General features: G+C 52.2%; 1 protein-coding gene across 2 annotated transcripts; it reads left to right on the top strand.

Moving 5' to 3' along the window:
• The first annotated feature begins 527 nt into the window (after window positions 1–527).
• DPYSL3 (dihydropyrimidinase like 3) lies at window positions 528–25,113 on the top strand. 2 transcript variants are annotated; one of them, XM_063413478.1, is made up of 14 exons: window positions 528–863; window positions 12,805–12,893; window positions 15,198–15,382; window positions 16,401–16,565; window positions 16,775–16,836; window positions 17,242–17,322; window positions 18,443–18,511; window positions 20,922–21,042; window positions 21,728–21,884; window positions 22,354–22,495; window positions 22,840–23,010; window positions 23,595–23,774; window positions 24,305–24,467; window positions 24,931–25,113. In XM_063413478.1, exons 1-14 carry the CDS (start codon window positions 558–560, stop codon window positions 25,017–25,019), a joined length of 1,980 nt encoding a protein of 659 aa, XP_063269548.1. In that variant the 5' UTR covers window positions 528–557; the 3' UTR covers window positions 25,020–25,113. The 2 variants fall into 2 exon arrangements, with proteins under 2 accessions (XP_063269548.1, XP_063269549.1); XM_063413479.1 differs by lacking the exon at window positions 528–863 and adding an exon at window positions 7,963–8,122.
• The last annotated feature ends 1,443 nt before the right edge of the window (window positions 25,114–26,556 follow it).

Below are 26,556 nucleotides of genomic sequence, written 5' to 3'. Positions count from 1 at the left end.
ATGGAGCTCTCAAAGAAACACATCAACTTAGCCCCGACACGGAGCTGGTTTAGGCGGTCAGTCAGGAACACACGTGCTCGTTTGGGAGCAGTCAAGCCTTTGTGCAGGGGGCATTGCCTGTGTCTGGCTGTAGCGTCCACCTAACCCCAGAGCCTCTGCAGGGACCGCGGCCCAAGCAGAACGAGGTACAGACCCGGGCTAGTGGGCAAACGCTGGTTTGTGGCTGCACCACGCACCGGCGGGCAAAACTGGCAGGCGGCTGTCGGGCCTGCTGCCGGTGCGTCCGCGTACAGCCCACCCGCCGAGCGCCGCCACCGCCAGCGTCCGCTCCGTCCTCACGACAAGAGCGTCCCGGGAAGGCGGCCGGTGGCAGGCACCCGCAGCGACCCGCACAGCAACGCCAGACCCGGCGGACACCGGAGCAGCCCACCCCGGCTCCGGGCGCGCCGCCCGCCCGGGTCCCACCGCCCCTCAGCCTCACGTCGGGCCCGCCCCGCCCCGCGGCCCAGTCCCGCCCCATCCCGCCCCGTCCGTCCCGTCCTGGCGGCGCGGCGGGGATGGCGGCGGACGGGCGGCGCGACGATGAGGAGCTGCCGGTGTACCTGGCGCGGCCCGGCTCGACGGCGGTGCCTCGTCAGAAGCGCGGGGGGCTCTTCTGCAGCGTCGAGGGCGCCTTCGAGAGCAAGACCCTCGACTTTGGGGCACTGCGCGTCGGGCAGCGCCGCGCCCCGCCGCCCGCCCGCCCCGGCCCCGACCCCGACCCTCCGCCCGGCGCGGCCCCCGGCCCCGGTCCGACCGCTGGCGACCTCCGCGCCGCCTCCGGCGAAGAGCGGCTCCAGGACCCAGGCCCCGCGGGCGACAGGGTAGGGGCCGGCGGCGCGGCGGGGCTGGGCCGGGACCGGGACAGCGGGCGCGGGCCCCGGGGCGGGGTCTCAGGGGGCGGTGCGGGGCCGCGGGTGGGTCCGGCCGCCGCTCGCCCCGGGACTGGCCCTGGAGGAGCCGCTGGTGGCTCCTCCGCCCTGGCTGCCCGCGGCGTCCCCCGCCGCCCCCGCGGCAAGGCAGCGTCCGCCGTTCCCGGTGCGCGGAGCTCCGCCCGCCGAGCGGGCTGTCGGCGGTCTCACCGCGGCACCGGGAGAGTCAGAGCCGCTGACTCTGTTCGGTGCAGGAGCTCTTTTATACTTGTGTGAAAGGATACCTACTTCCGCGCCACCGAACATGGGAAAAAAACCCAAACCAGTGGAGATTTTCAGGTGTTACTCCAAACCAGGCAGATCCTTATCTCTCATGGACACAAATTAGAAGTACCACACCAGCAGTGGGGGGCGGCACATTGATCTGGAAGTGACAGTGTTGGAGGTATCACTAGGCACAAAGTTTCTCAACTTACTCCAAAGTGAAAGTGATAAACTAATCCATCCAGCTCCACAGCGTAGTCCTGCTGGAGGGTGAGATGGCTTGCTGTGCTGGTTCTGGTCCTATTTGCACTAGCAGTTGGGCAAGAAGATGATTAAGTTAATACTCTTGAGTGAATGTCTTGGTTGGGATTTCAGTGATCCTGTGGGTCATTTTTGCATCAGGCAAGTATGGCTGTTTGCCACTGTTGGTCAATAAGTTTGTTAGGGGCTGAACTTTTTAATAGTCATCTTAAGGTCACTCTTTTTCAACCGTAAACAGGGGCAAGCCTAACCCTAACCCTAACCCTAACCCCCACCCCCCAGTTTCCAAGATGGAATAAAAAATCTTAGCATAGGGAGGTGAAGTGGTTGTTTTGGGGTTCTGCAGAAACCTCCACTTGGTTCTGGAGTGCAAACCCTGATGAACAGCAGACATTTGTGATCTGGGGGCCTGACCTCACCAGCTTGAGCCTAGGGGAAGCACAGCAGTGAACTGTGGTGACTTGAGCTGTCTCGGTTTTGGGGAAAATATCAGGCTGTCCTAAGTGTCCACTGTCTTCTGTAGGAATGTCTAGCTAGGCAATGTTTAATTTGAGCTTTCTTCATTACATTAATTTTTTCAGCCTCTGTCTTTTAGTTTCTTACTGGCATGCTTCTCAGTTCATGTTCTTGAGCTTTGCTCGTTTATGGCTGTTTTACATAGTCAGGAACAAAATTAGCATTATTCCTGTCAGTACTACCCTTGTCCACATGGTTTAAGTAGCAGCTACAGAACTGACCACTGCATTAACAATTTTATGCTGCTGCTTGTTGGAAAAGGAGCTGAAGCTCCTGGCAGCCTGGCTGCATGCTTTGCTGTGAACTTTTCTCTATTAGCTCTGCCAAAAATTAAAAAAAAGCCTGGTTCCCTTTTAAGGTCTTATGTAGACCCTCATCTCCGGTGTTTTGTAGCTGAGGATTTCCTTCCACAGCTCCTCTCTTCCTGATGATTTCTGTCTCTAGATTTCGTTCTCTGAGGCCTTCAGCTGATAAGCATCAGTGGCCAAACCCCTTTTATCTGCACATCTTGCCCAAGAGGATGGGCACTTCATACATGTGTTTTTGTGTGTGCATGGCTAGAAGGAATTGTATGACTTGGTACTGTGGCTTTCAAGCTTTGACGTGACCCAGAATGTGACAGTGCAATGGGAAATGAACTGTGCACACTGAGCCCCATTGCCCGCACAGCCATGGGGAGTTCGCCTGTGTTGGATTCTGCAGACTCAGGGCACACAAAGGCACTTTTGTCAAGGCAAATTGAACTTTGAATAATTTCACAGATTAAGAAACAGTGAGAGAGCTCAAGTCATCTACTCTTGCCCAAGCAACTTGTTTTTTAGAGAAGCTGAAAGAGACTTGCCTGTGCCCAGGGCAACAGACAGAGATCTAGTAATTTTTGCAGTGAACACTTTATTGGAAGTACAACAGACCAACACGCTTTTTTTCTTTTCTTTTTCCTCTCTATAATGACATTCATTACAATCAAAGCACCAACATTTCTACAGGGAGACAACTGCACTGAATAAATGCCTGGTGATAACACGTGGTGTCATGCAACTGGACAGCATAATACAGACCCAGGCACATGATCCAACCTTGCTGTGTTAAGGACAAAACCTGGGCTGTATATTGGGGTGCATTGAAGTCATAATGGGGATAGAGCAGTTGGGAGCTGTGCCTTTGGTCTGTCAGTGGGAGTTTGAGCTTTGCCACTGGAGTTAGGGACAGAGAATGACAGTCATTAGAGTAGGGGCCAGGGGGACTACTGTGGAGGCTGTGGCTATGGGGAGCTGCCCCTGTGGGCTAGTGGGCTTCCTGTGGAACAAGAGATGTGCCCTTCAGGTGCTCTTTGCTCAAAGCAGGAGATCCATTTCCCTACTAGTGAGTTCTGCTGCAGCACGAGTTGTTGCACAACACTTAAAATTTGGAGGAGCAACACTGAGGGGCCAGATTCAGTGCTGATCTGGGCTATTTGCGGAGACCGTTTTTAACAGGAGTGGTTCAACTCAGTGCAGGTTTTCATCAGTAATAGCCAGTGTGGACTCTACCCTTCTGAAGTGTCCTGTAGTTTCTTTGAGAGCTGTCATGCCATTTGTTTAGCCAGAGTTGATGACTATGTTCACTTAACTATCGTGAAGTAAGAAGAGTTTCTCTGTAGATCACAGACAACACCCTCTGAATTCCTGTGGCCAGGATGTTCACAGAAGGCTGGTGATGCATGAACAGGTACTGGAGAGCTGCAATACTGGGCATCTGCAGAGGCAGCAGGGCTTTGAGGAGCAGGGAAGGAACCTTACACTTTGTGCCTGGTGCCTGTGGGAAGGCTGACCAGAAACCTGTGCAGGCCTCCTCCACGATCTTCCTCACTGCTCAGCCATGCAGAGACCCTGCATTTTCACTCTTCTGTGCAGTCACGCAGGCGGGAGCACATGGTGCTAACCTCCAGACACTTGGTCCTTCCTGCTGCATGGTTCTGCAGCTAAGCTGTTATTTCCAATGCAACTGGCTGTGGTCCCACAAACACGGGACTGTGGCTTCACCTCAAGCTGGGGCAGTTCCATTGGGTGGGGAGGAAGGGGAAAAGGAATGCAAGGCAAACTGGTGGGCAGTGAAGGCAGGCAAAGTGTTCATCCCCTCCAGAAGGCCAGCAGGAGCCAGTCCTTGGCTTTTTCCTGACAGTCAGCCAGCGTCACACGTGTCTGAATGTGTGATACCACTTAGATATCAACTTGTGATACACCCTGGAAATACAAACAGGGCTGCCTCAAATGGAGAACAAAGCTTGGACTTACTTGATTCTCTCTTCATTTTTCTGACACTTGTAGAATGTGCTCTGACTTCAGCATCCAGCTTTTTGGTTTCCAATGCCAGTAATTTATAGCAGGAACACCAAGCCAACAGCAGTCTGTGCCTCACAAGGCAGCTTTGCACAACCTGAAGTTGCAGCTGTGCACTGCCTTTAGCAGTTTAAAATCCTGAATTTGTGGAAGGGATCCTAAAGCACTTCGATAGCATTAATTCATCACCTCAATATCACCCCATTCAGCATCTGTGTTTTGGTTTTACTTGTTCTTTTTATAAGAGAATATTTGGGAGTTAGATTATATTTGTTACTTTTACAAACAATAGCAACAAATCCAACCCGCTGAACTAGTTCCAACATAACAAATGCAGCAGTTAAACTTGCATTACAGTTTGTGACGTTGAATGCTAAATATTCAGGTCTTTATTGAAAAAAATCCCACATATATGTGTTTGTATTTTTTAAGAAATCTGATGCCTGAAGCACAGCAATAAGAGTCAGTTCTTTGGCTGCTTGTGCTAGGACAGAGGTTATTGCCAGCACTTAAGCAAAACTGCTGAGTTTGTTATCCCACCCCCCTGTTTAAGAAGACAGATTTTAGATTCCATGGGAGTTAAGCTGCAGGGCTAGATTTCCAGAGAAATTAGGGATTCAGCTGAAGAGTTCCTGCTTGCTGCAAAGAGCTTATGTTTTACCACAAAACTTACCCTAGCATGGAAGTAGTTTGATGTTTCACATTACCTTGTGGCAGTAGTCCTTGGTTTCCTTCTGTCCTTGTTCTCAGGTCTGGGTGGACAAGGCTTTGGAAGTGGCTGACCCTGGTGTGTGGGCAGTGCAGTGGGAGCCGGGGTGCCTGGCAGGAGTGGCCTCACAGGTAGCTGGCCACTGCCTCTGGGGCACTGAGGTAGCAGGCCAATCTAGCACTGCCAGGGCTTTGATATGATGCTGTGTGTTATTTGGGCTGGTGGGGTCTTGAAAACATCATGCTCTTCTCAGGACATATTGGCCTTTATGGAATTTTTAAGCAGAAAAGAAACTGAGTTTTGCAGCCAGGTATAAAACAGATTGCCAGCCCTGCACTGACACGGCCTGTTTTCAGCCTCCTTGAAGCAGATATTTCCAGGAACATGGCAGGGGCTCTGGGTATGCAGGAACTGTCCTGGGGGCACAGGACTTCCCACTCTGGTGCAGGGATGATGTTTCTGTCCCTTGGATTCACTGCCTCTGACGTAACTTAACCCCTGAAAACTCATCTGTTAGGGGAGCTGAGAGGATGGTGTCATGCGAAGAATATGTATGGGAGGAGGAGATTGTATGTATGGGGACAGGATGGCCTGGCAAATCTGCTGAACATTATGACATTCTAGCCCAGATTATTGTGTGACTAGTGATATTCACTGAATGTTGGTTGTGCCTGTATAAGAGCCATTGGTCATGGACACATTGGGCTGGTGAGATCTGCTTTTCTCGTTTACATTAGAGCTGGGTCAGGAGCCTCCTGGTCCCCAGAGAAGGGGGTTGAGCCAGGCTGCTGAGCATTGGTGGCCACAGTCAGAGCTGTGTTTGTTTTGGTGTCAAAGTTCTTGCAACAGCATGGGCCTTCTATTCTGTCTTCATACCACTGGTGCTCCTCACCCTGCTCCTCTCACTTGTGGCTGTCCACAAACACCTGAAGCTATGAGGAGCTTTTGAACTCAGGATTGCCATTTTAAGTAACTTTCAGATTGACCATGCTTCTCCTAGGGGATATTTTGAAGCATGTAAGTAGTGCCTCGCATACTGCACCTGGAAGAGATCGTATGGAAAAAGTTTTTTTCCTGTTTGGAATGTTTTGGGCCCAGGGCAGGGTGTTTGATTGTATTTGTGTGAGTGTCACATAGCAACCATGAGGAAAGCACATCTCTTCAAACGAGGGGTCTGAAGTCACTGTGGCTGGCCAGCATCCAGGGGGCTGATGCAAGCTTGACTCTTGAAACTGTCCAAGTGTTGAAGTCAGCAGCATCTGCATAGTCATTTATCTATTGTTAACTAATTAACTGCTGCTTTTTCTGTTACTGAGTCTAGACAAAGTTAATGTGGCACTATCAGGCATGGGGATACTCCAGAAAATGCTTGAGTGAAGTTTTGAGAGGTTTGGTGATAGGAGTAGAGGCTCTTTCTCATCTCTCAGCCCCAGCAAGTCTAATTTCAGTAGAGACCAGGACCTGTTCTTGACACATTGCAGTGTTGTGACAAGAACAGCATGGTATGGTACCTGATCTTCTCCCCACAGTTGCAGAGTTGCAGAGGCTCTGGCACGGCACTGCTCCCCCATTCCCGGCCTGGTGCTTGCAGACATTCCATGCGTATGGATCTGCCATGGAGGGGAAGGTTTCCAGCCATCTCTTGCTGACCGCAGGGATGCAGCAGCTCACCAGCAGTGTTACAGGTGCTGGGACAAGGAAACAGGAGGGCCAAGCAGCCCTTGCAATTTTGTCAGTATTCTCACAGTCTTTGTAGTAATAAGTAAGTTGTTGAGCATCTGCTGACTCTGACTTCAAACTGGTGAAGGTTTTTGAGTTTAGAATAAATACATATTCAGTAAAACTATCCAAGAACTTCAGCAGAAACACACAGAGTAACAGACTCAGTGGGTAATGAAATCTTCCGATGGGTTACTGCAGAGGACATGGTACTGACAGTCCAGGCTGCTGCCATCCACTTCTCTCAGGGCTTTGTAGCAGTCAAAGTGGGCTGCAGTGTCAGGGGTTGTGCTGTGAGATGGCTCTGCCTGTGCACACAGTGGTGAGCAGGGTGCTTGTCAGGCCCCTGATGCCATTGTTAGGTTCTAGTTCAGAAAGCAAACTGGAGGGAGGGTTCGGGTGTTGGTCACCCAGGTCAGATGGCTTGTTTTTTTGCCAGGACACAGAATTGGATTTACAGCAATGTCCTTGCCAGGTGTGGCTGTAAGATTTTCCTAGTGGAGCTGCCTAGCAGCAGGATCTGTAGGAGCTTCTTGCTGATGGTCTTCAAAGCTCTGCAGAAGAGTGGAGTTGCAGCTGGCCTAGAAGAGAAAGCAAGGTTCAGGGTGGCCATGGTTCTTAGGACCTGCTGGCAGCATGATGGATTGTGGCAAGCAGGAAAGGGTAGACGAGTTCATCCCATTGTAATACAGCTCTTACTGGCATGGTCCTGGCCAGCTGTGGGCCAGGCTCAGCATTGTCTGTTTCAGCACATGCCGAATACTTGTGAACAGTTCCACTATTTAAACCTTCCTACCAAAGTCACAGCAGAGAAAAGGGAAGAAGTCCTTGGAAGAGTCCTTGCCAGCACTTGTAGCATTTGCGTGGCATGTTGGACTCCTGGAGCCAGATGTGTGGAGTATTTTATTATTTTTTAATGTTTCCAATTCTTGTGCATGTGAAAGAAAGTTGAGGTGATGCAGGTGCATGCCAGCAGCCCAAGACAGCCTGTTCTGTTATACACCTCGTTCATTGTACTTGCCAGTGTTGAACGGGCAGGCTTGGCCAGCACGGAGTCCTCACTGTGGCAGCCCCCATGGGCCGTCCCTGCTGGCTGGATGGAGACGCAGAGTGGACAGCGTTGGTGCCTGGGGCCGGTATTGGTACTCGCTGCCGGTGCCCGGGATCGGTGCCGGTGCCCGGGGTCGGTGCCGGCACCTGCCGGGCGGGGCGGGCGCGCCCTGCGCGGGGCCGGGCCCGGCGCCCCCTGGCGGCGGCGGGCGGCGCGGTGCGGGGCGGGGCGGCTGTCCCGGTGCGGCGGGCGCGGGCTCGGGCTCGCCTTTGTGAGCAGCGGCGCGGAGGCAGAACGGGCGTCGGCGGCGGGTCGGGCCGGACCGGGCGCCGTCATGTCGTACCAGGGCAAGAAGAACATCCCGCGCATCACGGTGGGTCCGACGGGCGGGGCAGGGCGCCTCGTGGCGCGGGGGGAAGCGCGGTGCCGGCGTCCGGCGTTGCGGATCGGAGCGGGGCGGCGGCGCGCAGACAAAGAGCTGCCGCCCGCGCAGGTGCCCCGGCCCCGCCGGTGAACTGAGCTGGGCAGAGCAGCGCGGGCTGGAGCGTCTGCGCTGGCTGATGCCCGGCGGTACCCGATGCCGGTGGGGGGTTCCCCCGGGCGGGGCCGGAGGGGGCGGGCGGCTGCCCCGGCCTCCGCAGGGCGCTCCCCACGCTCGGTGTCCCCGCCGAGCAGCTCCTCGCTCCCGCCGTGTCAGGTGCGGCGGTGTCGCTGCAGCGCTCAGGGACCCGCCCGGCGCGGCCCGTCCGGGAGAGGCGGCGGCTGCTGGGTTCACCCTGAAGCTGCGTGAGCCCCGGTCCCACCGATGCCCTGCTGTCCCGCTCCCTCTGGGACTTTCCTGCTCTGATCTCTGCCCTGGCAGCTCTGCTCCACGGCTCTCTCTGCGGAGGCCGCAGAGGGCTTGCTCCTGGCAAGGCAGTCTGGTCTTTCATCTTGTTGGCTTTTCACTGGCTTCATTGTAGCTCCTGATTTTTCTGCTGGGGACAGCTCTGGCCGTCTGAAGAAAAATGAGGAGCAAAGCACTTCGATTATTCTTTTGCGTGTACAAATGTGAACAAAATGCTCTCAAAGAACCACTAAGATCTTGACCACTGTAAAGAGAAATTCCTTTGTCAGCCTAGATTCAGATGCTTTCACAAGCAATATTATAGCTTTACACATTTTGCCTTTTCTGTATCCTTAGACCACCATGGAGACACCCCACTTGCTGCTGCAGGTGGGATTTCTCTCATTCTCTGGGGCTTTTTCTTTATGATACACTTTATGCAGGGCTTGTACCTGCTCCTCTGGGATCCAGTGGCAGCTCTTTCCCCTCAGTGGTAACAAAATCTTCCAAGCTGCTTGATTTATCCCTGTTAAATCCTTTCCTTTTTGCTGGAGCTGAAAATGCTGCAGGCATATGGTGTCTGTTTCACTGATGCTACAGGTAGTTCTCTCCTCTGACTTCTACAGCTGGAGGATGACCCTCCATGACCCACTGGCCCTATTCTGCAGCATTATAATATTCTGGCTGGAGTGGAAGAAATGGCCATGGAATTCTGCTTAAATGACATGGGGACTCAGGGGAAGCAATGAAGTGAAGTCAGATGGTGGGTGGCTTCCTCTGTTTTAATGGAGTGGCAGAAATAAAAACTCAGCTCCAGTGTTTCCCCTAGAACAAAGTTGGTTCTGTCCTTTTCCACCAATTGTGCCCCTCAGGCAGTGTTGGCATTGTTTATTCCTCCTTTCTAGATTTCTGTCCCAGAATCTTCTTGCATGTCAGTACACATAGCAGCTGATGGGGATGGCAGATTGTCACCTAAACTGTGTTTTTTTAGTAGAGGGAAGTTTGAGAATGTGTTGTACCATTACCTTTAAAGCATCTAAAGCATTGTATTCAAGGCAGAGGAGGTCTGGAGCACAAGAGTATACAGAGAATAGCAGAAGCCACTTCTCCTGGTGGTGAATCCACCAGGTTTTGACAGAGCTGTGCTGGAGAGAAAGCTCCAGGCTTGGCCTCGTAGGCATCCCTTGTGCCTGCAGGGATGGATCCTCGCAGAAAGCATTACACTGGTGGCAGATGAGCTGTTGCTGGCTGCCTGAATGCTTTGGAGGCACTGTCAGCAGCAGAGGTGAGGCCAATGGGCCTGACAGGTCAGTGCCAGCAGTCAGTGCAGCATCTTGCACCGTGGCCGCTTCGGCACCCTTGGCCCAGAGGCTGTGCTGGGCAGTGGCCAGGGCTCAGGTGCTGGCTGCTCTCTCCCTGGCCATGCCCCCCTGGCTCCTGGTGCAGGAGGGCTTTTCCCTCTCAGTGGCTGATGACACAGGCTGACACTGGCTGGCAAGAGCCATGGTGGGTGTACAGAGGCACAGTGAGCCCCGATATGGGAACAGTGCATTTATTGTGGTCTGGGGCTACTCTGGTAGTATGCACTGCAGAAGCCTGGCTATTAAGTCAAACTCGTTTCCTTGTAATTGCTTCATTGTCTTTTCTTCTTCCTCTGCCTCTTGACACCTGGGCGTACTGAACGATGCCAGAGCCTGTAGGCATGTCAAAATTTGGATTTTCCTTATTCAGCTTGGTTGCATTTTTTCCTTGCAGTCAGTGGGTGGGTGCTGGTGCAGTCCTTTCACTGTTGGGTGGGCACGGTGGGTTATAGCAGTGCCTGATCTCCTGAATGGATGCCTGTTTTGTGCTTCAGCCACTGTGGTTCTCTCAGTTTTGTGTACTGACAGAGTTAGCACTGAGCAGCCCTCCACACCTGCCACAGAATGACTTCTTGTGGGTGTGGAGCAGGCTTATTTCCTGAGCTCATTTTAACAATTTATTCAGTAATTGTCAATGTGACAGTCTCCTGCCTGTGTGCCGCCTGTGCCTGACTCCCTTGGCTTTCTCGTCTGATGCGCAGGGAAGGGCGGGCCAGTATCAATATTTGCTGATGCTCCCACACTCTAGTGAGGAACAGCTCCAGGAATTTGAGAAGGCAAGTTGGGGAGGGCAAGACAAAAAAATGGAGGGCTGTTAGTGGATCTGGGCAGGGAGACTTTTTTTTGTTATTGTGTCTGTGCTCAGGGTCCTCAGCCCCAAAGCTGAGCATCGCCCAGCATGTGCCCCATGGGGAGAGGTAGCGCAGCTGTGTTCCGGCCCAAGCACCTGGGACTGCCAGGCCAGCTCAGCAGCTGTCCTTGTACCCCGGCTGCTCCTGAGAGGTGCCTGTGACCCACGTTGCTGGTCAAGATCAGGATTTCCGTGTGCTCATGGAGGCACTCAAGCAGGATGCTTGAAGGAGCTGTGCGTGGGGGGCTGTGACGTGCCCGTGCTTCCAGGTCCCCCTTAGACAGAACAGTTTGCACAGACCTCTGCCCGATGTGTTAGCTTGGGTCGGGGAGAAATGGGGTTGACCCCGGGTCTGCTTGTTGGAGAGGACAGTGAGTGGCAGGAGAACCGGGAGCTCTTTTCCTGGTGGGAGGCGAGGCTCCCTCTGGGCTGTTCTGGGCGGGGAAGGTCCATGCCCCTTTTCGGGGCTGGGGTGCCGGCCGTGTGCAGGGCCGTGGGGCGGCCCCGCCGGGCAGTGCGGGGAGCCCGCGGCTGTTCCCCGCGCCGAGCTGCGGCAGGGCTGAGCGCCGGCATTCCCCTCCCTTCCCCACCCAGTTCCTTTGTCTCGGCTGCCTGTGGATGAGATTGCTGTAAAAATGCACGCGGGGCTCTGGGCTTTGGCTGCTGCCGGGATGCAGGAGTAATCTTTGCATCCTTCTGTTGACAGAAAGGAGCTGCAAATTCCCACCACGGTGGCGATAACTTCAGAAATTGCCCCAAGGGTGGTGGGTGAAGAGCAAACCCATTTCCCTGCAGAGCAATTAACCACACAAGAGCATCACACGGTGAGGCTGGTGAGCTCTGCTGAAGGCTCTGGTTGGCCCTTGTCCATGCTCAGGCTGTGAAAGAGGATTGTATTTGCAGGCCAAAACGTGGGCTGTGGGCACCAGGGGTAACAGAGAGGAATGTAAGGTGTGATCAAGAGCTGAAGAATTGTTGGAGATGTTTTAAGCAGTCAGGTAGACAACATGTTCTCTGGCACAGCAGTCAGCCTATGTCACCTGCATCCATGGCAGGCATGTGTGAGATCAGGTGGTTTGCCCCCGTACTGCCTGCAGCTGCTTGTGCGGACTTGTGCTGGTGGAGGTGGGTAGAAGAGCAGGACTTCAGCCATCCCAGTTCCTCTGGACAGGATCTGTTCCCCAGAGGACAGTGCCTGTCCTCTCCCATCAGTGTATGCTGAGCTGTCTGGTCCGAAAATGTGAAAGCAGGAAGAACATAAGCACAGTTCTGGTTGGGGTGTTCATCTGTTGTCTCACTGTGCTCCTTTGGAGAAGGCTGCTGGCCACTTTAGTCAGTAGAAAGGAGAACAGAAGAGGTGGTAAATCAGGAGACTGGAGTGCAGTCCAGTGCCTCCTGGTTTTTGTATAGACCTGTGAAATGCCTCAGAAGCATTACTCCAAGCACAGCAGGAGAGTGACAGATTGCCAGCTGGCTCGTGTTGCCTGCAGAGTTATGTGCATAATGTCCTGGTGTAGGAAGATTTTGACCTCTCTATATTTTATGGAAGCATATTTACTGTGTCCCCAGTGACTCTCTCTTGTGTTCAGTCTGCCTCAGTGGTGTTTCTGGCAGCCCCCCTCTCCCACGTAGAAACAGCTTTAGGAGTATGACATTTTCAATCCTTGCTCCTGCACGGTTATTTGGAGTGTTAGGACAGGTACAGTGACCTTTCTGCAGCATCAGTCATTGAGGTGAGCAGCAGGAGAGCAGCTGCTGAGAATCATAAAATCATAATATATTAAGAAGTTGGAATGGACCTTTAAGATAATGTAGTCCCAACCCCCTCTAGTGGGATACCTCCCACTAGACCAGGTTGCTCAAGGACTTAACCAGCCTGCTTTGAATACCGCCAGGGTTGGGGCATCCATAACCTCCCTGGGCAACCTGTTCCAGTGTCTAACCACCACCTCAGGCAAAAGTGAATGAAGCATGTGTGTTATGTGCTACTGACAGCTGCTGTGCTTTTCTCTTTTCAGAGTGATCGTCTCCTTATTAAAGGAGGGCGAATAGTCAATGATGACCAGTCATTCTGTGCTGACATTTACATGGAGGATGGCCTCATAAAGTAAGTAAATTTCTATTTCTATATGGGATTTATATTATCTCCATCTCCCCTTGAACCAGCTTCAGTTATTGGTGTTTTTTGTGGATGTGGTCTGTGCCCAACTTGCCAGGCAGTAAAACTTAATAACCCTCTTTATTCAGAGGCTCATCTCTCTGCAGTGGGTGTAAGCACAAATGTGATTGTCTGATGTGTTTTCAGAGGAACTCCAATGAGTGAATTGCAGTCAGGCTGGTGGGATTGCGCTACTGTGTCCATTGTACAGCAAAGTTGTGTCTAATTGCACCAGGAACAAGGTTTATCTTTGACTTCTGCTTTGCCCTGTGTTAACCGTATTAGCATGAATGACCCCACACAGGATCCTGTTTGTTAGCACTAACAAGGACAGTGGTGTGCCACAAGTCATCTGCATCCTTGAGATTTCCAGGAATTGCAGGGAAACCTCTGGGTTTCCCCAGCTTCTCTGTGTATGTCTCAGAGCTGCAGGAATAGCTCCATTCTTTAAAGGCTGTCATTCAGACTTGTCAAAGGTATTGTGCTGGGGCCAGCTCCACACTGGGTGAAGTGAAAGAACCATGATAGTTTCTAGCCCAGAGACTTGAAAAGGCATTGCTTGCTCTATGGTAAGAGTTAAATATCCAGCCTTCCCAGGGTGGTATATGTTAAAAATCCAGCAGCAGATAAATACTTCAGGAGGCGTGACTGTATTCATATCTGGTGGACAAGACCATTTGTGATTGACAAGTGCTTGTACACAGGCAGGGATCAGAGGCAGCTTCAGATGTTGCTGTGGTGCATGCTTTCTGAGTATCCTTGGGCAAATCACTGAGCCTCATCTACAGCCTGGAGGCCACAGAATTTCACTGCCTTGGAAGCTGAATGCTCTTACAAGTGAATTCTTCAAGTGAAGAATACAGTGAGCAATTAAAAACCTTTAGTGATGGATTCATCTCCATAAAAGCAGTGGGAAGAGCTGCTGGTTTATTGCTGTGAAGACTGTAAAGTGAGCAGTTCTGTCCACAGAATTTTTGTTACACTAGGGGGAAAAAAACCTGCAAAGTGACTCAGCTTGAATGAAATACAAAAATTGAATTTGCTTCTCATTTTTACCTCCCCAGTATGCCAAGGAATTCAGAAGTTTTCCACTAAAACCAACTTATCTTTAAATCTTGATTTATCAAGGAACACTGAGAAAGACTCGATGAAAGTAGGATTTCTGAAGAAAGAGATTTGAAGGCTGAGTTGAACATATGGGCACATAAAGGGGTTGAGGGGACACGGGCTGAGAAAGGGAAAGTTGAGGTTCAGGTGACTTGGCCTGCAGGAGGGCTAAATATGTTGAGTTGTGCTCCAACAGGATGGACTCCAGAGCATTATAGTTGTGTATTGGATTACTGGTGGATTTATGCTGGAACTCTATAGATTTCCTGTTTTCAGAAGACATTTTTAGTACTTGTGGTTTTATCTGCCTTCACTACAGTGTGGCCCTGCTGATAGCAAAGCTGTCCTTCAGGGTCACAGAAGAGACAAGGTGAGAGGCGGAACTGTGCACTTCTTGGCAAGACAGTGAGCCCAGAGCTTGCAGGTTGTGCCATGAACCCAGCAGGCTGCAGCCAGTCAGGCTGGGCACTTGCTGAGTTATTTCCCAGCTCCCAGGAGTCCCTTCATTCTTGGGACTTTGTACTGTGAGCATTATTGCAAGTCCCTGATAAGACCTGAGTTGTCCTAGCAGCTGTGGCATTACAGTGGAAATCATCTTTCTCTGTAAGTAAGCTCAGACTTGAGCCCTACTTAAGATGGGCAGAAGGACGGGAGACTGGAGAGATTAGGGATGTAGCTCACTTGAAAGCAGGGCTGGTGTCGGGTTTTGTGAACATGGGTGAGCAGTTAGGACTGCTACGCTGGAAATGCATTCTGGAGCCTGTTTCATGAGCCTGTATGGTATGAGGTGTACAAGGCAGGTTCTCACCACACACTGTAGAGATCACCATCAGACCGTACTCCCCAGCTACCCCAACCCAGTGCCTGCCCCAGGCAGCAGGTGCCATCCAAGTCACCCACAGAGCAGCAGAACAGATGGCAGCTACCCCTGGACTAAGCACTGCAAAGGTGTAAGCAAGCCAGACAATCCTGCACATTGCTGCAGAGTGGAGTGATTTTGCTCTGGCAAGCCTGGGTCTGGGAGCAGGACAAAGTGGGGTGTTCCTGCTGGCAGGGAGCTGCCCTGGCAGTCCCTGGCTGAGCTGTTCAGAGGTTGTGTTGTGGTTGGTTTTCCTTTGTGTGAGTATCTTGGTGTGATCTCATCAGGCAGATTGGAGACAACCTGATTGTTCCTGGAGGGGTCAAAACCATAGAAGCCAATGGGAAGATGGTGATCCCTGGAGGAATTGATGTCCACACTCGCCTGCAGATGCCATACAAGGGAATGACTGCTGTGGATGATTTCTTCCAAGGAACAAAAGCCGCTCTGGCTGGTGGAACTACCATGATTAGTAAGTGCAGCACCCAGCACTCCTGCAAGATCACCCAGTTCTTTCTTTTTTCTGTGCTTTTCTCAGTCTTCTGTGTTTTCAAAGTCCATGATAGTGTGTCCATATTTTCTGTGATCTCTGTCAATGCAGTCTAGGGAGTAAGGATTGCAGTGCATCTTTGGATCCTTTGTAATGATGAAGTGATAGGACAGGAAATGTGTGTAGAACCCCTTGCCCTTGGAGATCCTGTGTTCTGCAGTGCTTGTCTGCAGCCACTGTTTCCCCTGAGACCCTCAAAAAGAACAATGGCATAACTCCTCTGTTAAATAACAATAGGGCAGCGTGGTGCTCAGATGGGTCTGAGGAGACAGAGGGAGGGGAGTAGACTGGTGTGTTGGCATCCCATACTGCTTGAAAATAAATAGAACTACTGAAAAAGGAAAGGGAATTCTGAGGTCCTTCCCTGGAGGATGCTATGGCTGTGCACTGGTTTGAGGTCTAGGTGTTGTCCTATGCAGTGGTTACAGCTGTGTGCACTGCAGGGTTTCTTGGGATACAGGAGCAAGTGTTGATCCTTCAAGTAAAGGACTGGGTTACTTGTTCTCCCCTCACCATTTTTCCTTCCTATGTCCAAAAAAAAAATGTTCTGTGAAATGGTCTGTGGCAAGGTGTGGAGATTCCATGCTGGGCAATAAAAGGTGCATTAGTGTTGCAGTGTGGGAGGAGGCTGTGTGCTAATGGGGTAGGAGTGAAGATGGGGAAAGACAAGACTTTTCAGCTTCCAGCTAGTTTCTCCAGCAGAAGCATGTAAAAACCCTTGGTTCCATGCCAGAGGCCATTAAGCAAAGGCTCTGTGCACTTCCCTGCCAATAAATGCACTTGAGGAGCCAAGGCATGTTGTGAAGGTGACAGGATCCTCTTGGGAGCTGCCCTGAAGCTGTTGAGGAGACCAGCCTGGGGTGGTGGAGTTGCCAGGCCGTGCTGCAATGTCCTGGTTGGGAAGCCCCAGCCCAGTCCTTCCTCTGCTGTGCCCCTGCAGTGGATCATGTGGTGCCAGAGCCCGAGTCCAGCCTGGCTGAGGCGCTGGAGCGGTGGCGGGAGTGGGCTGATGGCAAGGCCTGCTGTGACTATGCATTGCACGTGGACATCCCGCGCTGGAGTGACCACATCAGGCAGGAGCTGCACACCATGGTCCAGGAGAAAGGTTTGTTGCCTGCCACTCCCTGCCTGGCCTTGGCCAGCCCTGTCCCCTGGCCAGGGAGGGCAAGAGGTGGCTTTGCTGTCAGGTGCCTGCGAGGTCTTGCACACTGCCAGCAGGAGCTGTGCCCCTCAGGGCAGCTGGTGGGGAGGGTGGCCAGAGCAGGCAGCCTAACCTACCCAGCTCACCTCTCTCTCCTCTCTGCCCTGCCCCAGGTATTAACTCCTTCATGGTGTACATGGCCTACAAGGATTTGTACCAGATGTCCAACACTGAGGTGAGACCCCTGTACCACCATGGTTGTGTTGATTCAAGGAGTAGTGTGGGGTGACAGCCGTGGTGGACGTGGGGCAGCTCATAAGGCTGGTGGCTGCTTCCCCTGGCCAGGCCTTGCTGCTCCTCTCCTCTACCTTGGCTGCCTATGCAGGGCTGTCCCAGGCTGTGTATGGGCTGGCTGGGCTCCTGCGCTGCAGGCAGAGGCACACGTCTAACATGGAGATCACCAAGAACATCTGCTGGTGACTGCATCCTTCAGAGAGTTGGTCCCTGCACAGCCAGAGCTCTGCCTGGCATGGCTACACTGAGTCCTCCTGCTGCCAGGGCTGTGGGTGGAAGGGCTATGAGGGGTGCCAGGGCCATGGGCAGCCTGCTCAATAATCATTTCTTCTTGTCTCTCTTTTAGCTGTATGAGATATTCAGCTGCCTGGCAGAGCTGGGTGCCATAGCTCAAGTTCATGCAGAAAATGGAGATATAATTGCACAGGTAACTAACTACTTCTGGCATGCAAGAACTGAAAATCTGTGTCAGGCAGATTTGGTGTGGGGCATTAGCAAAATGGCTCTGAAGCTGGACATCTTGTGCAAGGTGATATCTTTGCTGTTCAGCAGCAATATCAAAGTTAGCAAGATTTTTGTTGTGAATACATTGTGCATAAGTGAATATGAAATAGTGCATTAGGAATTACCTTAATGGTAGTGACTGTCCGTCAAGTATGATATCTTTGCTTCAGCTGCAGCTGTCTTCAGTGTTTGCTTCAGCTGCAGCTGTCTTCAGGAGAGCCAGAGACCTTTGCCTTGCACATAACAAGCCAGGAGAAGTAAAGTCCATTGAGAACTGCCTTGGCAAGGGAGATTTTCTCCCTGTAAGCAAACAGGTGGCTAATGAAGCTGGATTTGCAAGGCAGGTATTCTGGGACGTAGTTCAGTGATTGAGTGGGTAGTGTGTATTGGCCTGCTGTGTTGTAATTGGTGCTGGATGACAGGAGGTCCAAATGTTTTGGTTCTCATTAAGACACAGAAGACATTGCTCAATTAAGCTCTGCAATTATTCATTTTTCCCTCTCTCTTCTTCTTGGGAGTTGAAGGGGCATGAACCAAGAGGTCATTCTTTGAGCATCCTTTCAGACTACAAGAATCAGTTTTTGTTTGGACTTTTTAGAGCCGCAGTGCACAGTTAAATGGCTCCTTCACATGAAAACTGAGTGGTCAGAGGAATTTTATTGGCCAGATCTTATCTCTGTTTTAGAACCTGCCTAATCATAAAATACCCTAAAATTACTAATTGGTAATTCCTGGGAATTGATAGGGAATTCCCACACAGACCTGGGAATTGAGAGGATGGGGAGTTTTGTAGCCCTTTTTTGTCTCCACATTGTGCTTGTTTCATTGAAGAGGTTTAAGTCAGTGCCTGCCCTCCCATTTTCCTGTGTTCCCTCCTTCTCTTTCAAATCCCTTGAAGTACATCAGCCTCTCACCATGCCTGATGGTCCCACAGGACACAGGGTGTTGATGGTCCTGAGGGAAGGGCTTGACACAGAAGGGATCTGCTTTTTCAGTTGATAGTTTCAGTCCTGTAATATCCCTCTGTTCTTTTAATGAACTAGGAACAAGCCAGGATGTTGGAGATGGGAATAACAGGCCCTGAAGGTCACGTGCTGAGCAGACCTGAGGAGGTAAGATGCAGAGGGCAGTTCAACCTTGCTTCACTGAAGAGTTTTCCCATTAAGGCTCAGTGTGTTTAGTGGGGCCAGGCAAGCATCAGGGCAGAGGAGAGTGTGTGTACATCCAGGGGTGTTTACAGGCACTGCTGTCTTTTTCCTCATCAGCCCAGGAAAGAGCGAGGTGCGTATTTGTGACAGACATTTCTGTCTTGCTTGAGTTGCCCAGCAGAGACAGAAGCCCTTGTTCTGAGTCTCATAGAGAGGAATCTATCAACCAAAGTGTCTATATGGCTGTAGCAGTCTTTGAGTTTGCATTGGGGGCATTTGTCTTATATTGGTGGCTCCAACGGTGTGACAAGCCTAAGAAGAATCTAATGATGAGTTTTAGTTTCTGTGAGAATTTGTTGTTCACATCTAAGTGCTGACAGATTCCAGCCTCTTCCTGCTTTATATCTGCTTAGGCTCTAAAGTGTGTTTCAGAGTCAGACGGACAAAGCCATTGGTAGAAGGAGTGGGAGGGAAAGAGAAGGGGAATTCCCTGATTACAAATCCTTGTCAGAACACTAACGAGATTACTTCTAATTTTAGCTTGCAGGGATTTTGCTGTTTAGTCCATTAAAATGAGTTGAGTCTAATTTTAGATAGGTTTCCTTCACATAACTCCCTGCTGAGAGGTGCTTTGACTTCCCACAGCATGTGAAAGAAGAAAACAATAGGAATTTGGTACAATAGCAAAGTTGAGCAGGGAAGCACAGGGACAGGTTTGTATTTCAGGGCCTGCCGAAATAAAATCAGTTGGCTAAAAGTATGGGAAGTTGGCTGTATTTGGGATAGTAACAACATAAATGGCCTAGTGTAATAACAGTACTTACTCTCTTTGAAATACAAGAGTGTAAAGCATTTTCCTGTACAGGGAGGAGTCTCTGTGTCAAATAGAGTGGCTCAGAGTGCCTCTTATTTTTATGACTCTAACCTGCTGCCACTAGTTAGCAAGCTAAGGTGCAAATGGGATGCTGTGATTGTGGCCAGATCTGAGCACTGTCCTCTTACCATAAGCAGTGCAGATCTCATCCAAAGCCACTAAAATATTGTTAAGTGTTTGATCTTGAAATGCCATTAAAATATAAGGCAAGTGAGAACAGTGCAGGGCTGTAGATATTATGTGTTCAGCCAAATCTGTATCATTGCCTTTGAAAACAGTGTCCTTCTTCCAGAACATATTCCGCCTGGTAAAATGTTAGGTGGAGCACAAATGACCCTGCTGTCCCATAAAGCCTGAAGGCAGATGGCAAAGCATTAGGAGAGTGGTCTGTGGCTTGATGGGTCTTCTCCTGGAGGGACCTCAGTGGGGGTTAAAGACATGTTTTTCTATCAGCTGGTGGTGGTGACTTGGTAGGGCAGGATGATGCTGTTCCAGATTGTAACCTGCTGTGAGGGATATTCACTGATGGCTGTTTGCTCCTGTCCACGTGTTTAACCCCATCAACTACTGCAGCCCATAAATATGGTGATAAAAAAGTGGCTTCTTGCTTAAATTTCTATTTAAAGAGTCTTTAAGAAGAGAAAAACCTCTTTCTGCTGTACAGCAAATAGATCTGCAGAAGTCTGAGAGGAATAGGGGTGCACGTGTGTCTGGATGCAGTGTTCTGCTTCTCTGCCCTGGGACATTTTGGCTGGCATGGTCCCAGGCATTGCCCTGGGGGCTGGATCATTGTGTCTTTTTAAGGCTTCTGTTTTGAACTTTCTTAAGCCAAATTGTAGAGCAAACACTTAGAGAACTCTGGAGTTGAGCTCAGGCTGATGTAATAGTCCAAAGATATACCCCCCTGGTGGAAATCTACCCTCCACTAGCAACAGAACAGTGAGATGGGACAGCTGTCAGCGGGCTGAGGCAAGCAGCAGCTGCACTGCAGGACAGCCAGGCCTCAATGACAAGCAGCCTGCCAGTCTGCAGCCCCCTGCACCCTGCCACAGGGGTGGCAGGGGACATGTGGCTAAACCTGCTGCAGCCATGGGACAGTCTGGAGCAGGGGAGTGCTGCGGGAGAGTGGACCTTCCCACTGCCTGGCATCAGCCTGCAAGCTGTGCTGGCAGGCTGGGCAGCAGTCCCTGGGCTCCTTGGGCTGTCAGGAGAGCTGGAACCGGGCAGTGGAAAAACCAGCGGATGCAGCTCTGCTGGCCAGTGAGCAGGGTTCAGGCAGTGCTCCTGTGCCAGGCATTGTGTTGCTGTAGCCTGCCTTTGGGCCAGGCCCTGGGGAGATGAAGCTTCCCCCCTCAGATCTCCCTGATTAAACTGGGGGAGTCAAGGGTAAAAGCGAGGGCACAGGGTGTCCGCAGCAAGCGGTGGTGTGCTGAGAGTAACAGGGGCTCCTCCCTGCCCAGCCAGTGCTCCTCTGCAGCTGTGTGCCATCCTCTCTTCCAGCTGGAAGCAGAAGCTGTCTTCCGGGCCATCACTATTGCCAGCCAGACCAACTGTCCTCTCTACGTGACTAAAGTGATGAGCAAAAGTGCTGCTGACCTCATCTCACAAGCCAGAAAAAAAGGTGAGTGGCAGCTGGTGGTGCACTCAGCCCTGCTGCTGCCACCAGGATGCTGAGGATTATGTCGTCCTCAAGTCCTTGTGGTTGTTTTGCCAAGATCTGCACTGTGCTTCAGGTGCTGTCCAGTGCTTCCCCTTCTGCTAGGCAGCAGTTAGCTTAGGAGTTTTCCTGACTTGTGAAGGGCAGTGACAGTGTAGTAGGACACATGGAGCCACCTCCTGTTGTCAATCAGGTAACATCAATATGCGAGGCACAGGTAGGAGCAATGCTCTAAACGCCACAGTTTGTCTGCAGCTGTGAAGGGCTCAATGAGCATACATGTTCAATGCATGTGGGTTGAGCTGCTGTGACTAGCTCTGGCCTCCATTTGAAGTGCTGGCCCTGTGGAGGTGCTTGGCTGCCTTTCCAGGTGGCTGGGAGCTCCATTTGTCAGTGGTGCTGGGGCACAGGGATGCCTCACAAGTGTGGGCACATGCACAGCTCTGTTCAGTGGGCTCTGTGCCCCTGCCCCAGGACGTGTGAAGGGGGATTCTAGTGCACAAGGATTTGTGCTCTTGAGCAGGAGGACCCTATGGTGATGGCATGGGTCTGGGTATTCTTGGGACATGACAGGCTGTTGGTAGTGCTGTGGAGCAGAGGATGCCACCAGGCTCCACTGAAACCCTGTTCTTTCTGTGCTCTTCTCCAGGCATTGTGGTGTTTGGTGAGCCCATCACGGCCAGTCTGGGGACTGATGGAACACACTACTGGAGCAAGAACTGGGCGAAGGCTGCAGCATTTGTGATGTCTCCGCCACTGAGCCCAGACCCAACCACTCCTGACTACATTAACTCCCTCCTGGCCAGGTGAGTGACAGCTCTGCTGAGGTACTGCTAGGGGAAGTGGACTCTGGACAGAGAAGAAAGAGATTAGTCCAACCTGAACCACTTCACTATAGGTATGTAATGGACTGAGCAGTGAAATGGCTCTGACTCCAAGCCATGTTCGTTTATCCTCGAGAGTGGATAAACTTGGTGGGGGGGACACCAAGCTTAATATCACTAATGAGAAAAATACCAGTAGTCATGAACCATTTTAAATGCCCTGAAGAAGGCAAAGAAATGAGGACAAGCTAAAACAGACTTGTCAACAGAACAATTCACTGAGCTGGGTCAGGTGGAAGTCTTCAGGCTGAGGGACTGTGGAAATGAGGGTGCAGAGTAAAAAACAAACTGAGCCAGGGGCTGCCCATGGCCAGAGGAATATCCATATCCTTCATGTCTCTGTTGCTGTCTGCAAAACGACTGACAGTGGGTTTGTTCCACCCCTCTTCAGCGGTGATCTGCAGGTGTCGGGAAGTGCTCACTGTACCTTCAGCACCGCACAGAAAGCCATTGGAAAAGACAACTTCACAGCAATCCCAGAAGGAACCAATGGCATAGAGGAACGAATGTCTGTCATCTGGGACAAGGCAGTGGTGAGAGTCCCACCAGGGAAGGGATGAGTGGGCAGAGTGATTGCTGTCTCACATACCCATGCTACTGTCCCACAGAGCTGGGCACTCAGCTTGTTCCTTCTCTGGCTTTGAGAGTCAAATCAAGCTGGAGCAGGAGAGGTGGCTGTTGCTGGCTTGGGGTGAACATCCAGAAGCTGTAACTGTGCCCCCAGTTCGTGGTCTGTCTGGCACCAATTAGTAAGATCAGCCTCAGAAGCTTGGGCCCAGCCAGCCAGCACCTTGTGTGGGAATGAGGATGGTGCTTCCCAGGGCTTTTACTCATCCTTTCCCCATAGAAGTACTTAGTTCTCTTTGTGTGTGAGCAGGCCACTGGAAAGATGGATGAAAACCAGTTTGTGGCTGTGACGAGCACTAATGCTGCCAAAATCTTCAACCTGTATCCACGAAAAGGGAGAATAGCGGTGGGCTCGGACGGCGATCTGGTTATATGGGATCCTGATGCAGTAAAGATCATCACAGCAAAAACCCACCAATCTGTAAGTCCTCTGCTCATCTGTGTGAATGCTGGAGGGTGGCATGTGAGTAGTTTTGTAGACCTGTGGGGAGCTGTATACTGCCCTGCTTGGCTCTGAGGAGGAGGGACTGAGCCCAGGCTCCAGGCAGGGCCTGTTGTGACTGTGGGTTGAATGTCCATGAGCCCTGGGCACATGGGGCTTTTTTCACCATGCTTTGGTATTCTTCGCCTGACCCTGGTCTATGCAGGTGTAAAGACACACATTTCTCCTTACCTTGGTTTCTCTTCCAGGCACAAATATTTTTCCTGGCCTTGACACAGTGCTTTGTTCATGCCTTACTCAAGCCTAGGTCCAGCCTTTGTCTGCTCTTGGAGTTCTTCCTTACACTGAGCCTCAAACCAGCAGGTCCTGGTTTGTGTTGGGAGCTCTGGTGGGCTTTTACTGTCATGGGCTAGTGAGCTACAGGAGGTCTCTGAGTGGCCAGGCTGTTAGAGGTGTCTTCTGCCTGCACTGGGGACTCTAGCAGTGAGGTGTGGGGACTGACCCACCCTGAGTGGGCACGCAGTGCTCTTATCCTCCTGACCATCATCCTGGGGTTGCTGCAGGTGGCTGAATACAACATCTTTGAGGGAATGGAGCTCCGTGGGGCCCCGCTGGTTGTCATATGCCAGGGGAAGATCATGCTGGAGGATGGCAACCTTCATGTGACCCAGGGGACTGGACGATTCCTGCCCAGCAGCCCTTTCCCTGACTATGTCTACAAGCGCATCAAAGCCAGGAGGAAGGTGAGGAGATGGGTATTCCAGGAGACAGAGTTGGGACTGTTAGCCCACGTTAATAACTGGTTGTTTTGCTTTGCTGTTCTTGCTGGACCCTATAAGCAGTGCAGCAAACTGCTGGTGTATTTTAAGTGTACAAAATAGCGGAGGCTTAGATAGGGAGCCCTTTGTGTTAGTGGTGTGCCATGGTGGAGGCAGATGCTCCTCAAGGTTAGTGGTGGTAGTGTCTCTCCTCATCCTGTCCTGCTGCAGCAGGAGTCTGGACAGAAATGCTATTTAAAATTAAGAAATTGGCCAAAATCAGCTTCTCCTCCCCCATTTGTGCAGCATAAACCCCATCTGTGTGCTAGCCTGTTGCACTGACTCTGCACACTTTACAGGGCAGTGGGGCTGTGCCAGGCCTCAATGCTGCGGGACTTACGGTACATGGCAGTGTGAGATCCTTCTGCAGGGGGACTGAGGAGCTGGGGGATGGCTGGAGCACAATGTTCCCTGGGCTCAAAAAAGTGTCACTGTCCTCTTCTCTCTGGTGACAGATGGCAGAGATGCATGCTGTGCCCCGGGGCTTGTATGATGGACCCGTGTTTGACCTGACCACCACCCCCAAGGGAGGCACCCCTGCGGGGTCAACCAGGGGGTCCCCCACACGTCAGACACCACCCGTCAGGAATCTCCATCAGTCTGGATTCAGCCTGTCAGGTGAGCACATGTGGTGGCTGGGCTGGGAGGGGGCAGAGCCACTGGCTGTGTGTCTCTGTCGCTGGCCTGGGGCAGGGGACAGTTAGAGGTGGCATGCAGCAAGGTAAGCACAAGAGTGGATCATGGCAGGGCAAGATCCTGCATGTCCCTTGAAGGACATGGCTAGATCTGCACCTTGCAGTAAAAGCCAGGCAGACTGTGGAGGTTCCCGTGGCCATGGAGGCCAGCACAGCATCCAGGGCTGTTCTTGCCGCATAGGTCTGTTCACCAAGCATCTGCTGAGACTTTCCAGCCACTGCAGCTCTCGGGGTTGCTACTGGAGTTGGAGAGGGATCAGGTTGCAGTAGATAGCCTCTGGAGGGCCTTGGCAAGACTCCAGGCTGCCTACCTGCTCAGTCCTGTGAAGAAGATGCTCTTAACTTTGCTTTCCCTATTCCCTTCATAATTTCTTGTCCTATCCCAGGTACCCAGGTTGATGAAGGCATGCGCTCAGCAAGCAAGCGCATTGTCGCACCCCCGGGAGGCCGCTCCAACATCACCTCCCTGAGCTAAATGTGCTGGCTGAGGAGGAAACAAAACCCCTGTTCAAACAAAAGAAGAAAAATGGTACATTGGTGTTGAAGAATCAAAAGAAATAAACCTGTTCTGAAGAATCAATAAGCCTCAAGCCTTATGTTCCACAAATGCTACTTGCTACCTAGCTTTAAAGATGTTGCTTTATTTTGTTTTTGCATAGCCTTAAAGTTCTGTTGTTGTTACTGTTGTGGGTTTGGTTGGGTTGTGTTTTGCTCTTCCTCTCTGTATGCATGCTGCTCGGACAGGTTGCTCAGTTCAATGTTATTGGTGTTGAAAGTGTGTGGGATGCCGTGGTGTGGGACAGTGGGAATGGCTCAAAGGGCAACCCGGCCAGGCAGGTGAGGGGGCAGGGTCTGGCCGGAGGCAGGATGTCAGATGGGGAGGGCAGGTGCACCGAGCTCGTAGGGACAGTGAGTCTGTCACATTCATCTCCACCCAATGCTCTGGCATTTCATCTCGAGGCCTATGGGAGAGCTCGAATCATCTCTGTAACAGCTGTCACAGCACCTTGTGTAAGGAGTTTTACTACTTTGTACACTTTATTAAAAAAAAAAGTTGTTCCTTCAAACAATTCATGTTGTTGGCTGGCTCTTCTGTTCCTCAGACCGCTGCTGCTTGGTAGGGGCAGTGCCCAGTGCCAGACCTACTGTAGGACTGGGCAGAGAGCAGAGGATCAATGGAGAACGCTGGAGGCTCTTTGGATATCCTTCCTGGGAATGATGAGTCAAAGGCAGAGGCACATGGAGTCCCTACCCCACTCTGAAGTCCTACTGCTTGAAAGTCAGCATGGCTGGGGAAGGGGAGAGCAAGCACACTGCGACATTAATTGGGGCACCTTCTGATGGAGCAGGGAAAGGTGTGTTGTGAGGAAGCAGTAAAAGGTGACTTTCCCATGACACTTATTGAGGACTCCGATGCCCACTTACTGATGAAATAATTCTGCTCCAGCTTTACAGCTCCTTGGCCCAAACAGGGTCACCTTTCCCGGTGGCTGTTTCCACAGGCACGGCGCTGCGGGGCGGGGTGGTGAGGCTGCAGCAGGCGCAGCCAGCGCGGCAGCCCAGGGGCCGGCAGCCCTCAGCCCGGCACCCTCAGCCCGGCGCCCCGCGGGGCTGGCAGCCCTCAGCCCGGCACCCTGCGGGGCCGGCAGCCCTCAGCCCGGCACTCTGCGGGGCTGGCAGCCCTCAGCCCGGCACCCTCAGCCCGGCACCCTCAGCCCGGCACCCTGCGGGGCTGGCAGCCCTCAGCCCGGCGCCCCGCGGGGCTGGCAGCCCTCAGCCCGGCACCCTCAGCCCGGCGCCCCGCGGGGCCGGCAGCCCTCAGCCCGGCACCCTCAGCCCGGCAGCCCTCAGCCCGGCACCCTCAGCCCGGCGCCCCGCGGGGCTGGCAGCCCTCAGCCCGGCACCCTCAGCCCGGCAGCCCTCAGCCCGGCACTCTGCGGGGCCGGCAGCCCTCAGCCCGGCACCCTGCGGGGCTGGCAGCCCTCAACCCGGCAGCCCTCAGCCCGGCACCC

Source organism: Prinia subflava, chromosome 16 (assembly GCF_021018805.1).
Source record: "Prinia subflava isolate CZ2003 ecotype Zambia chromosome 16, Cam_Psub_1.2, whole genome shotgun sequence".
NCBI lineage: Eukaryota > Metazoa > Chordata > Aves > Passeriformes > Cisticolidae > Prinia > Prinia subflava.
The sequence above is the reverse complement of the archived record's forward strand: the minus strand, read 5'-3'. Positions and strand labels throughout refer to the sequence as shown.